At 44.6% G+C, this 13,720-nt stretch overlaps 1 protein-coding gene across 1 annotated transcript in view; it reads right to left on the reverse strand.

Moving 5' to 3' along the window:
- Positions 1-13,720, reverse strand: part of fndc3ba (fibronectin type III domain containing 3Ba) — a 448,154-nt gene that overhangs the window by 90,930 nt on the left and 343,504 nt on the right. Inside the window, exons 18-19 of the mRNA XM_068042776.1 lie at positions 8,103-8,208; positions 1,517-1,686 (exon numbers count right to left, since the gene is read on the reverse strand). Coding sequence (XP_067898877.1) covers positions 1,517-1,686; positions 8,103-8,208 — 276 coding nt within the window. The remainder of the gene's footprint in view (positions 1-1,516; positions 1,687-8,102; positions 8,209-13,720) is intronic.

Consider the following 13,720-nt stretch of genomic DNA (forward strand, 5'->3'; position numbering starts at 1 on the left):
CTTTGAATATCTTCTCTATCATTATCTAGAAGTCCAACACACTATCCATTGCACCACAGAGCCTCACAGATGCCTGTAGATTGCTGGGAGAAGGGAAGACTGAGAGAGTCAGTGAGCTCCACATCCCTGTGAGTAATTGAGTCTGCCAATGGTGATGCTGTGATACGTCCTGCTGTCAAACAGACTGAAGGAAGAGCACGTAGGATTGTACATTTCAAAGACTCTTACAGCACAGGAGGAGGCCATTCAGCCCATCAAGTCGGTGCCAGCTCTTTGAAAGAGCTATCCAATCAATCCCACTGCCCCTGCCCTTTCCCCCATCGCCCCGAAAATTTACCCTTCAAATATTTATCCAATTCCCTTTTGAAAGTTATCATTGCATCTGCTTCCCCTGCCCTTTTAGGCAGTGGATTCCAGGTCATAACAGCTCATTGTTTAAAAAAAAACTCTCTTTATCTCTTTGACATTGTGCCCCACCCCTATATCCAGGTTATGAATAGGGGTAGTGGTCCTAATACTGACCCCTGGGGGATACCAGTGTCTGAGAAAACAACCAGTCATCACTTTTTGTTGTTTGGGAATAGTAAGAGAGGAGTGACCAGTCTGTAGCCCCAGGTCACTGTCTAAACCCCTGCCAGGCATTGTACTCAGGTCTAACACAACCACAGGCCACATCACATTGTCAATAAAACCAAGACCGACTGGTCTGGGCATGCAGTGACTAGGGCAGGCTTGTCTACAGAAGCTAAGCTGATAGCACTACCTGCTTAAAACATTTATATAGCACCTTTATATAGTAAAATGGCCCAAGGTGCTTAACAGATGTATTATCAAACATGAGAGATATTAGGACCGATGACCAAACATACAAACAGGAGGAGGCCATGCAGCCCCTCGAGCCCGTTCCAATATTCAATGTATCTTAACTCCAGCTATCAGATAGCTCTTAAGGAGCATCTTAAAGGAGGAGAGAGAGGTCGGGAGGAGGAGAGGTTTAAGGGGGGAAGTTGCAGAGCCGAGAGCCCAGGCAGCTGAAGGCACGGCCACCAAAAGTGGGATTGAACAAAAGGCCAGAATTGGAACAAGCAAAGCTTGTGGAGGGTTGGAGGAGATTACAGAGATCGGGAGAGGTTGAGGACATGGAGGGGCTTGAAAACAAGGATGAGAATTGTAAAATGGAGGCATTGCTGGACTGGGTGCCAATGTAGATCAGCGGCACAGGGGTGAAGGGTGAATGGGACATGGTGCGAGTTAGGTTACGAACAGCAGAGTTTTAGATGAGTTCAAGGTTATGGAGAGTGGAAGATGGGAGGCCGGCCAGGAGAGCAGTGGAATAGTTGATTCTGGAAGTTACAAAGGGCATGGATGAGGGTTTCAGCAGCACATGGACTGAGGGAGAGGAGGAGCTGGCCAATGTTATGGAGGCAGAAGTAGGTGATCTTAGTGATGGAGAGGATATAGGGGTTGGAAGCTCAGCTTAGGGTCAAATAAATCAACTGGAATAGTGGAAACTCACCCCTGCTTCATTGGCAGCTCTCACCCTGAACTGATAGGTGGTTCCAGGCAGGAGGCTGCTGACAGTACATTCCAGGTCAGGACCACAGTAAACCTCTGAAGGTGCCAGTTCTCCTTGACTCATCTCCAAACTGTACTCCGTTACCATCGAGTCACCATCTGATGGAGGTCCTAGAGATAACAATCAATTCAACTCATTCACAGCATTGTCAGCTACCTTGAAAGAAAGCTTTTACTTCCTATCCTCATCCTTCCACACCTCCCACAATTTCTATCCCTCCCCCACTCTAGGAATAGGACGAGGCCATTTAGTCCCTTGAGCCTGTCCCACCATTCATTCAGATCATGGCTGATCTGTATCTTAACTCCATTTACCCACCTTTGTTCTATAACTGTTAATACTCTAGCCTAACAAAAATCTCTCAATCCCAGTTTTGAAATTTTGAAAGATCTTTAGCATCCACAACATTTTGGGAGAGAGTTCCAGATTTTCACTACCCTGTGTGTGAAGAAATGCTTCATGACAGCACTCCTGAACAGCTTGGTTCTAATTTTAAGGTTCTGCCCCCTTGTTGTAGACTCCCATCACCAGAGGAAAAAGTTTCTCTCCATCTTCGCTATCAACTCCTTTAATTATCTTGAACACCTTGATTAGATCACCCCCAATCTTCCATAAGAGGGAATACAAGCCGAGTCTTCTCTTGTGAAAGTGTCCACTGGTATCGGAGAAAGGAGGTGGTGAGTCTCACTGGGCAATGGGCAGCTCCACCTGTGTGACTATAAACAGAGAGAGACCCAATTCCAAATATTCACCAAATATTCTGATAACCATCAGAAACGGGCATCATTCTCACTTTCCAATCACAAAGAAGCCTTGGGCCTCCATTGCCCTGCTTGCCCACCCTCCACTGATCATGTTTAGAAACCCCCACATGCCATTCTCCCCACCCCACCACCCCCCCTCTCCCAAGACTATCCCCCACCTCCCCCCCAACGTGGTCAACAGGGACTGATCCCGCAGGTTCACTGCTGCTACTTCCTGGCACTGGGGTTTCTGCTCCCAGTATTGGATCTGACTAGGCTCCAGTGGGTCACTGAGAAGACTCATGGTAATGAGACCCCAGCCAGATGGGTCAGAGCTGCACCTGCTTGAACTCTCCATGTTTGCTGCCCACTTTGGGGCTTAAGGCCCCTTCCTTCCCCGCACCCCCCACTTTAATACCAGGGCCGAAAACTGCGTTTAATGAATGCATGCCCGTGAATCGGAGCCTCATGCACTAGGAGCCAAGTCTGAGAATCAAGCCTGCATCGTCTCTCCTCCCGCCCCCCCAACAGCACTGTGTTACGGGTGTCGGCCATAGGCTCAATGGGTAGCTCTCTTGTCTCTGAGTTGAAAGGTCACTCTGGAGACTGGAGTCCATAATCCAGATCAAAACTCCAGTGCAGTACTGAGGGAGTGCTGCACCGTCTGCGTTGGCGTCTTTCAGATGAGGTGTTAGACCGAGGCCCCGTGTGCTCTCTCAGGTGGACGTAAAAGATCCCATGGCATTATTTCAACATAGAGCAGGGGAGTTCTCCTCAATGTCTTGGCCAGTATTTATCCCTCAAGCAACATTACTAAAAACAGATTAGCTGATCATTGGAAAGGGTAGCCTTGAGGGAGAGTTCATTGAATGTATTAGAGATTGTTTTTTGGAGCAATATGTTGTGGAACCAACCAGGGAGCAGGTTATTCTAGATTTGGTATTGTGTAATGAGGTGGGATTAATTAATGATCTCAAAGTTAAGGATCCTCTAGGGAAGAGTGATCATAGCATGCTAGAATTTCAAATTCAGTTTGAGGGTGAGAAACTGGAATCCCAAACTAGCATTCTGGAGTTAAACAAAGGTAATTACGTAGGCATGAGGACAGATTTGGCCCCAGTGGACTGGGCAGGAAGACTAAAAGGTAGGAAATTTGATGAGCAGTGGCAGATGTTTAAGGAGATATTCAATTCCTCCCAACTAAAATATATTCCAGTGAGGAAGAAAGATCCTAAGAGGGGGAAAAAACATCCATGGCTAAGCAAGGATAACATAAAGACAACAACTAAGGCATACCATATTGCAAAGGCCAGTGGCAGGCTGGAAGATTGGGAAATTTTTAAAGATCAACATCGGGTTACTAAAAAAGTAATAAAAAGAGCAAAGGTAAATTATGAAAGAAAACTAGCGCAAAATATAAAAATGGATAGCAAAAGCTTCTATAAGTATATAAAAGGGAAGAGAGTAGCTAAAGTGAATGTTGGTCCCTTGGAGGATGAGACTGGGGAGTTAATAGAGGGGAACACAGAAATGGCGGAGACATTAAATCAGTATTTTGCCTCAGTTTTCACGGTGGATGACACTAGTACCATCCCAATAGTAACAGGTAATGCAGAGGTTCTAGAAAGGGAGGAACTTAGAAAAATCATCATCACTAGGGAAAAAGTACTGAGCAAACTATTGGGATTGAAGGCAGACAAGTCCCCAGGGCCTGATGGCCTACATCCTAGGGTCTTAAAAGGAAGTGGCAGTGGAGATAGTGGATCCATTGGTTATAATATTCCAAAATTCCCTGGATGCGGGAAAGGTTCCAGTGGATTGGAACAAATTCAAAAAGGGAGGGAGGCAGAAAGTAGGAAACTATAGACCAGTTAGTTTAAAATCTGTTGTTGGGAAATTGTTAGAATCCATTATTAAGGAAGTAATAACAGGACATTTAGAAAGTCAAAACGCAATCCATCAGAGTCAGCATGGTTTTATGAAGAGTAAATCGTGTTTGACTAATTTGCTAGAGTTCTTCAAAGATGTAACAAGCAAAGTGGATAATGGGGATCCTGTAGATGTAGTATATCTGGACTTCCAGAAGGCATTTGATAAGGTGCCGCACAAAAGGTTAACACACAAGGTAAGATCACATGGGGTTAAGGGCAATTTATTAGCTTGGATAGAGGATTGGCTAATCAACAGAAAACAGAAAGTCGGGATACATGAGCCTTTTTCTGGTTGGCAAAATGCAACTAGTCGGGTGCCATAGGGTTCGGTCCTCGGGGCCCCAACTATTTACAATCAATATTAATGACTTGGATGCAGGAATAGAAGATACTACAGCCAAATTTGCAGATGACACTAAAATAGGTGGGATAGTAAGTTGCAATAAAGAAATAAGAAATCTACAAATGGATATGGATAGGTTCGGTGAATGGGCCAAAATTTGGCAGATGGAGTTTAACGTGGATAAGTGTGAGATTATCCATTTTGGTCGGAAGAATAGAAAGGCAAATTATTATCTAAATGGAGAGAAACTTCAGAGTGCTTCAGTGCAGAGGGATCTGGGTGTCCTCGTGCATGAATCGCAGAAAGCTAGAATGCAGGTACAGCAGATAATAAGGAAGGCAAATGGAATTTTGGCATTTATTGCCAAAGGAATGGAGTCTAAAAGTAGGGAAGTGTTGCTGCAACTGTACAAGGCATTAGTGAGATCGCACCTGGAGTATTGCATACAGTTTTGGTCCCCTTACTTGAAGAGGGATGTAGTTGCACTGGAGGTAGTCCAGAGGAGGTTCACTAGATTGATTCCAGAGATGAGGGATTTGTCTTATGAAGAGAGATTGAGCAGTTTCGGCCTTTACTCTCTGGAGTTTAGAAGAATGAGAGGAGATCTAATTGAGGTATATAAGATGATTAAGGGGATTGATAAAGTAGATGTAGAAAGGGGCAATCTAGAACGAGAGGTCGTAGTTTTAGGACAAGGGGTAGCAGATTTAAAACAGAGATGAGGAGAAATTACTTCTCTCAAAGGGTCGTGAGTCTGTGGAATTCACTACCCCAGAGTGTGGTGGATGCTGGGACATTGAGTAAATTTAAGGAGGAGATAGACAGATTTTTAATTAGTAAAGGGTTGAAGGGTTATGGAGATCGGGCAGGAAAGTGGAGTTGAGGCCGAGATGAGATCAGCCATGATTGTATTGAATGGCGGAGCAGGCTCGAGGGGCTGAATTGCCTACTCCTGCTCCTAGTTCTTATGATCATATTGCTGTTTTTGGGAGCTTGCTGTGTGCAAATTGACTGTGTTTCCTACATTACAACAGTGAGACACTTCAAAAAGTACTTCATTGGATGTGAAGCATTTTAGGAGGTCCTGGGGTTGTGAAAGGCACTATAAAAATGCAAGTTCTCCCTTTAATAGGTGGTAAATCAAGACAGATCAGCATTGGGACTTTCTAGAACGCATACAATGGTGAGACAGCAGAAAGTTACGGCTGAGATCAAAAGAAAAGCAGACGGTGTTCTTGATGGAATCTCTTAAATTCACAGTGAAAACGGGCTGGAATAAAAACCAAATCTTCAGTTGCTTTGCTCTTCAATGAATTCGGCAAAGGAAGCGTGTTTAGCATGGTTTCTGTTCAATTATTATTTTTGGCATTAACTAATGAAATCTGAAACATTAAGGTCTCTAGTCTGCAGCGAGCTGTGGTTAAAGGACATTGTTGCATTATGATTTAAGTCGTGTGTAATTGGGCAGAGAATAATGAGCACTGACAAGCATTTACAGCCTGACTCACAGACATACTCCTTCTAAATGCTAAAAGGCTATTTTTGCGTTTCTGTACATTTTTGAAAGCCTCAGAATCTCTGTTGCCCAGTCAAGAGCACAAGCTGGGGAACACATCAATTCAGTAGGTCAGGGAAGGACCAGGGGTCGTGTGCTAGAGGTAGAACTAGGTCCGATGTCAGGAGGCTCTTCTGTTCCCAGAGGGTTGTAGGTCTACAAGACAAGCTGTCAACTCGTGCTGATACACTCCAACCCTTCAAATGCAAACTGGATCAGTTCCTGATCACAGCATGCAAACAGTAGGTGGGATAATAAGTAATAGAAGACGTGGATGATGCTTTCTACCAGGCCTGTCCATCCACCACTGGCGGCCGTGCCTTCAACTCCCTGGGTCCTAAGCTCTGGAATTCCCTCCGTAAACCTCTCCATCTCTCCACCTCCCTTTTCTCCTTTAAGATGCTTCTTAAAACCTACCTCTTTGACCAAGCTTTTGGTCACCTGTCCCAGTAGCTCCTTATATTGCTCAGTGTCAAACTGTGCTTGATAATGCTCCTGTGAAGAGCCTTGGGATGTTTTACTATGTGGGGTGAAAGGTTATCAGGGGTAGATGGGAATGTGGAGTCGAGGTGACAGTCAGAATAGCCATTATCTTATTAAATGATGGAGCAGGATTGAGCGGCTGAGTGGCCTACTTCTGCTCCTAATTCGTATGTTAAAAGTGCGACATAAATGCAAGTTGTTGTTGATGAGTTGGAGAAGAATTTTGTTCCTCATGCCAGCCTTTGGTTAAAATAGCAAGCCTGTAGGTTTAAAGAAGGACCTTGTGTGATCTGCGAGGGTGCCTCTTCACCTGCCCGCTCCAACAGGTCAAGATGGGAATTGCGGGCAGGCAGGGGGACCTCAGTCGGCAAATCCTGGGGGCAATTATAACCACCCAACCAGTTTCGAAAGGTGGGGGTAGTGGGCAGTGGTAAAATTGCCCCAAGGTTGATCCACCATTTGTTGATCCAGAAGTAAGAAGGGGAGTCCAGGGGAACACCAGCAGATTGGGAGAAGCCCATCCCAGAAATTAAACCCCATGTTTTAATAACAACAGAACATTCTCGCTGGAGTGCCAGCCTAAATCCCAAAGTGCATTGATAAAGTATCAATGAAGTGCAGTCATCGATTGTTGTAATACAGGAAACGTGGTGACTCATTTGTGCACAGCAAACTCCCATGAACAGCAATGCGATAATAATCAGATAATCTCTTGGTTGAGGGATAAATATTGGCCCAGGACACCGGGGAGAACTCCCCTGCTCTTCTTTGGATCGTGACCGTGGGATCTTTCACATCCACTTGAGAGAGAGCAGACGGGGCCTCAGTTTAACGTCTCATCCAAAAGATGGCACTCTGTCAGTACTGGCACTAGGAGCGTCCGTCTGGAGTTCTCTCTGCACAGATGTTACCTGAACTGCGGAGTATTTCCAGCATTTTCTGTTTTTATTGCAGACAGGTAGATTTGAGCTGAATCAACGAACATTGGGTTTGTTTCACCTTCTGACGTTTCCTATTGTGGAGTGTTCTCATACTGTTACCTTTAAGTGTCAGCCATGGTTCAGTGGGTAACAATCTCACCTCTGACTGGGAAGATCCTGAGCACATTACCCAGGCTGACACTCCCAGTGCAGTACTGAGGGACCACTCCCTGCTGTCCTGAGCCAATATCTATCCTTCAACCAACATCACTAAACACAGATTATCTGGTCATTATCATATTGCTGTTTATGGGAGCTTGCTGTGTGCAAATTGGCTGCCCCATTACTTATATTAGAACAGTGGCTACACCGTACAAATTCTTCATTGGCTATGAAGCACTTTGGGATGTCTGGAGGTTGTGAAAGGGGCTATAGAAAAGCAAGTTTATTTTTTCTTAACCATAACATTTTAGTCTGACAGCCACCTGCTCATTTAATAACTCAAGAGATTCCAATTGCAGCAATGTCTGTGTCAGAGCTGTGACACTCACCCCATTGTATCTGAAACTCTGTGTGTCTCAGTTTCCCAACAAGCCTTGGCGGTTGACACAGGCCGGGTGCGATACTCTGCGTGCGAACAGACAGACTATCGGAGCACTGGAGCATGTAAAGAGAGTGGGAGAGAAGAGAGAGAGAGAGCGAGTTACCTTGGAGCAAAACTGTGGGGAGAATACAAGTGTAAGATACCATTGAACCATGACAATCTCCTCCTGTACTGAACAGCTTCACTCAAATATCAAACATTCTTGAACTCATAACTTGCATTTTTCTTCACTTACCAAAGAAGCTCTATCAATTTGCCTTTCAGAGGTTTGGCAGGGGGGGTGGGTGCGGTGGGGAGGGAACTTTTCAGAATATCCCTTGGAATTGTAGAAAGTTTAAGGCAAAGAAAGCGGCCACTTGGCCCATCGTGTCTGTACCGGCCAAAAAAACGATCCACCCAGTCTAATCCCACCTTCCAGCATTTGGTTTGTAGCCCTGCAGATTACAGCACTTGGAGGTGCATATCCAGACTCCTTTTAAGTGAGTTCAGGGTCTCTGCCTCAACTACTCTTTCAGGCAGTGAGTTCCAGACCCCCACCACCCTCTGAGTGAAAAGGTTTTTCCTCATCTGTCCTCTAATTTTTCTACCAATCACTTTAAATCTATGCCCCCTTGTCACTGACCTCTCTGCTAAGGTGAATAGACCCTTCACCTCCTCGCTATCCAGGCCCCTTCAATCAGACCTCCCCTCAGCCTTCTCTGTTCCAAGGAGAACAACCCCAGCCTACCAAATAAAAACAAAAAGTGCTGGAAATACTCAGCAAGTCTGGCAGCATCTGTGGAGAGAGAAGCAAAGTTAATGTTTCAGGTCAGTGACCTTTCATCAGAACTGGCAAAGGTTAGAAATGAAATAGGTTTTAAGCAAATAAAGCGGGGGTGGGGCAAAAGAAAACGAAAGGGAAGGTGTTGATAGGACGTAGGGTCGCAGAGAATAACTGACAAGGAGGTCATGGGGCAAAGGCAAAGAGTGTGTTAATGGTGTGGTGTAAGACAAGGCGTTAGTGCAGAGAGGGTGTTAAATGATAAAATAATGTAAGCCCTAACCAAAAGCACAAACATGAAAAAAGACAGTGGGCAGGCACATGATTTAAAAAAAAATGAATGCTGAAACTAAAATAAAATGAAATAATAAAAAAAAAGTAAAAATAAAAATAAAAAGGGGGGCCAGTCATGCTCTGAAATGATTGAACTCAATGTTCAGTCCGGTAGGCTGTAGTGTGCCTAATCGGTAAATGAGGTGCTGTTCCTCGAGCTTGCGTTGATGTTCACTGGAACACTGCAGCAATCCCAGGACAGAGATGTGAGCATGAGAGCAGGGGGGTTTGTGTTGAAATGGCAAGCGACCGGAAGCTTGGGGTCATGTTTTCAGAAACATGACAGCCTATCCAATCTTTCCTCATAGCTGCATTTTTCAGTCCTGGAACATCCTTGTAAATCTCCTCTGTACCCTCTCTTGTGCAATTACAGCCTTTCTGTAATGAGGTGACCAGAACTGCACACAGTACTCAAGTTGTGGCCGAACCAATTAGTTATACAGTTCTGGCATAAACTCCCTGATCTCATATTCTATAAATCAGCTAATAAAGGAAAAGATTCCATATGCCTTCTTAACCACCTTACCGACCTGTCCTGCTACCTCCAGGGATCTGTGGACATTCACTCCAAGATCCCTCACTTCCTCTACACTTCTCAGTATTTTCCCATTAATTGTGTATTCCTTTGCCTTGTTTGACCTCCCCAAATGCATCACCTCACATTTCTCCAGGTGGAATTCCATTTGCCACTTTTCTGCCCATCTGACCAGACCATCAATATCTTCCTGCAGCCTACAGCTATCCTCCTCGCTATCTACCACACGGCCAATCTTTGTGTCGTCTGCAAACTTTTGATCATGCCCCCTATTTATGTCCAAATCATTAATATACACCACAAAAAGCAGGGGACCCAGTACTGAGCCCTGCAGAACGCCACTGGAAACAGCCCTCCAGTCGCTAAAACATTTGTCAACAATTACCCTTTGTTTCCTCCCACTGAGCCAATTTTGTATCCACTTTGCTGCATTTCCCTGGATCCCATGGGATTTTTTTTTTAAACTGGTCTGCCATGTGGGACCTTGTCAAAAGCCTTGCTAAAATCCATGAAGACTACATCAACTGCACTACCCTCATTTATCCTCCTTGTTACTTCAAAAAATGTGATTATGTTGGTCAAACAAATCCTTGAGGAGATTAAATGAGTGGCAGAGGGTATGTATGTATCTATCCATTTATCCATCTATCTATGTGTATCCACTTTTCCATCTGGATACCCATTTTACCATTTTAATTAAATTCCAATTCAACATTGGGAAGACTGAAGCCATTGTTTTCAGTCCCCATGCCAAACTCTGTTCCCTTGCTACTGAGTCTATCATTCTCCCTGCCTACTGTCTGAGGATAAACCAGTCTGTTCGCAACCTTGGTGTCATATTTGACCACAAGATGAGCTTCTGACCTCATATCCATACCATCACTAAGATTGCCTATTTCCACCTCCATAACAACAGCTGCCTCAGCTCACCTATTTCTGAAACCTTCATTCATGCCTTTGTTATCTCTAGCCTTGACTATTCCAATGTAGTACTGGCAGGCCTCTCATATTATATCCTCTGTAAACTTGAGATCATCCAAAACTCTGCTGCCTAACTCGCACTAAGTCACGTTCCCCTGTCACCCCCTGTGCTCGCTGACCTACATTGGCTCCTAGTCAAGCAACGTTTTGATTTTAAAATTCTCATCCTTGTTTTCAAATCCCTCCATGGCCTCACCCCTCCCTATCTCTGTAACCTCCTCAAGCCCCACAACCCACCGAGATATCTGCGTTCCTCTAATTCTTGAGAATCACTGATTTTAATCGCTCCACCATTGGTGACAACACTTTCAGTTGCCTGGACCCCAAGCTCTGGAATTCCCTCCCTAAACCTCTCCGCCTTTCTCTCCTCCTTTAAGACACTCCTTAAAGCCTACCTCTTTGACCAAGCTTTTGTTCATCTGCCCTAATATCTCTTTATTTGGCTTAGTGTGACAATTTGCTTCATAACACTCCTGTGAAGCACCTTGGAACATTTTATTATGTTAAAGGTGCAATATAAATATAATTTGTTGTCGTTGTCTTGTGTCTGTCTCCATTCCTCTCTGCCTGACTCAAATACAATAGCCATAAAACTGCTACCTATCGTACCTGAACAGGTACAGAACCGACCAATGAGAAAGTAGCATTTAAAGAAAGGAGGAAGAAAGTCAATCATTTCCTGATGGGTTTTTTTCTGACCTACATAACCAAGTGTCTCCTCAAAGAGAATGGAGAATTTACAAGCTGCTGGCAACCTAGAGATTAACTTCCCTCAGAAACAGGTTTTTAATTCACCTCAGGATGTGCCTTTTTACTGCAATCGGACTTTATGGCCATAAATGGACAGGTCAGTGAAATGTAATTTCACCGTCGTGACTCAACAATTTCCCTCAAGCCAGTTCCTTTAAAGCAAATAGGAAAAAGACCATGATTTAAACATTCCCCCTCAATATTATATTGAAACATTCTTGTTTTGTTTTGGTTTTGCCTTTTGAAAGTTTCGCTTATATTTTTTCTAGAGATACAGCACTGAAACAGGCCCTTCGGCCCACCGAGTCTGTGCCGACCATCAACCACCCATTTATACTAATCCTACACTAATCCCATATTCCTACCACATCCCCACCTGTCCCTATATATTTCCCTACCACCTACCTATACTAGGGGCAATTTATAATGGCCAATTAACCTATCAACCTGCAAATCTTTGGCATGTGGGAGGAAACCGGAGCACCCGGAGGAAACCCACGCAGACACAGGGAGAACTTGCAAACTCCACACAGGCAGTACCCGGAATTGAACCTGGGTCGCTGGAGCTGTGAGGCTGCGGTGCTAACCACTGCGCCACTGTGCCACCTTGTTTGCAAAATGGGCTTCTAAATATCCCAATTTTGGAGGCTATGATACCATTGGCACTTAATGCACATCCAACGCCATATTATGCTTGAGTAATATCTTCCACTATCTGCCTTTGTGAAAGGTTTAGCCCACACATCTTCAACTAATCTGGAGCATTGCCATGGGAGGTTGCCTGGTTATATAACAATGCAGTGGGTGAAGTTGCTGTCATTGTAAAACAGCTCATCCTTGATTCGCCATCACCAATGCCAGGGGAGGTCTGCTGGAATTATGTAAATACACAGTGAAATTTCATTCAAAAAAATCATTGGGGTGCATTACCAGAGGAATAGAATTGACAAGCAGGGAAGTTAAATAGAACCTTGGTTTGACCATACTTGCAATATTGTGAACAGTTCTGGTCTCCATATTACACAAAGGACACAGAGGTACTGGAGAACGTGTTTCAAAAAACATTTACAAGGGTGATAGCAGAACCAAGAGGCTATAACGATCAGGAAAGACTAAACAGGTTGGGGCTCTTTGTTAATTCATTCATGGGATGTGGGTGTCGCTGGCAAGGCCAGCATTTATTATCCATCCCTAATTGCCCTTGAGAAGGTGGTGGTGAGCTGCTTCACGAGAAAAGAGAACATTGAGGGGTGATCTGATAAGAGGCCTTTAAAATTATGAAAGAGTCTGATCGGGTAGACATAGAGAAGATGTTTTCACTTTTAGGGGAGTCCAAAAACGAGGGGCCATAAATGTAAAATGAATAAATCCAACAGGGAATTCAGGAGAAACTTCTTTACCTGGAGAGTGGTGAGAATGTGGAACTTTGCTACCACAGGTTGAGGTGAATGTTACAGATGCATTTAAGGGGACGCTAGGGAGAAAGGAATAGAAGGAAATGCTGATAAAGTGAAATGAAGTATGGTGGGAGGAGGCTCATATGGAGCATGAACCAGATGGGCTGAATGGCCTGTTTCTGTGCTTGAAAACGTTCTATGTAAATCTGTGTAATAACGACTATTGAATAACAGGTCATCACTTTCTATTCTGACACAACTCAGCAGGGAATGTAATTTCGCAATTTGGAATTGAATGAGTCTGTCCAGGTGAGGGTCATTAGCGAAATGTTTTAAATCATTTACAGACCAAATCATCAGCAGATGTTCTACTGAATAGTCATCAGCAGAAGCTAAATGCCCTGTGGGAATGTGGCTGGCACCAGGTTTTGAAAAAGCGCTATCCTGTGTGAGGCACAGAATATTTTCTTCAATGAAACAGGCCAGTTAACCTTGCGCAGTCACCGTGGTGTCTGATGATACGGGACATCGCCAACGGGTTGAAATCGTGGAACTCCCTCCCGAGCAGCACTGTGGGAGCACATCTTCAGCCACACGGATGGCGGGGGTTCAAGCAGCCGCCTAAGCACCATCTGCTCTGGGGCAACTAGGGAGGGGCAACAAATGCTGGTCTTGCCAGCATCACCCACATCCCAAGTGAAATTGAGGTCTTGGTCTTCCCGCTTATGTGGGCATGAGATCGCATGAAGAGCACACCCCTCCCCCCTGGTGCCCCGCGCCAATATTTATCTCTCAACTAACATTGCTGA

The sequence above is a fragment of the Heterodontus francisci genome, chromosome 11 (genome assembly GCF_036365525.1).
Source record: "Heterodontus francisci isolate sHetFra1 chromosome 11, sHetFra1.hap1, whole genome shotgun sequence".
NCBI classification, from domain to species: domain Eukaryota; kingdom Metazoa; phylum Chordata; class Chondrichthyes; order Heterodontiformes; family Heterodontidae; genus Heterodontus; species Heterodontus francisci.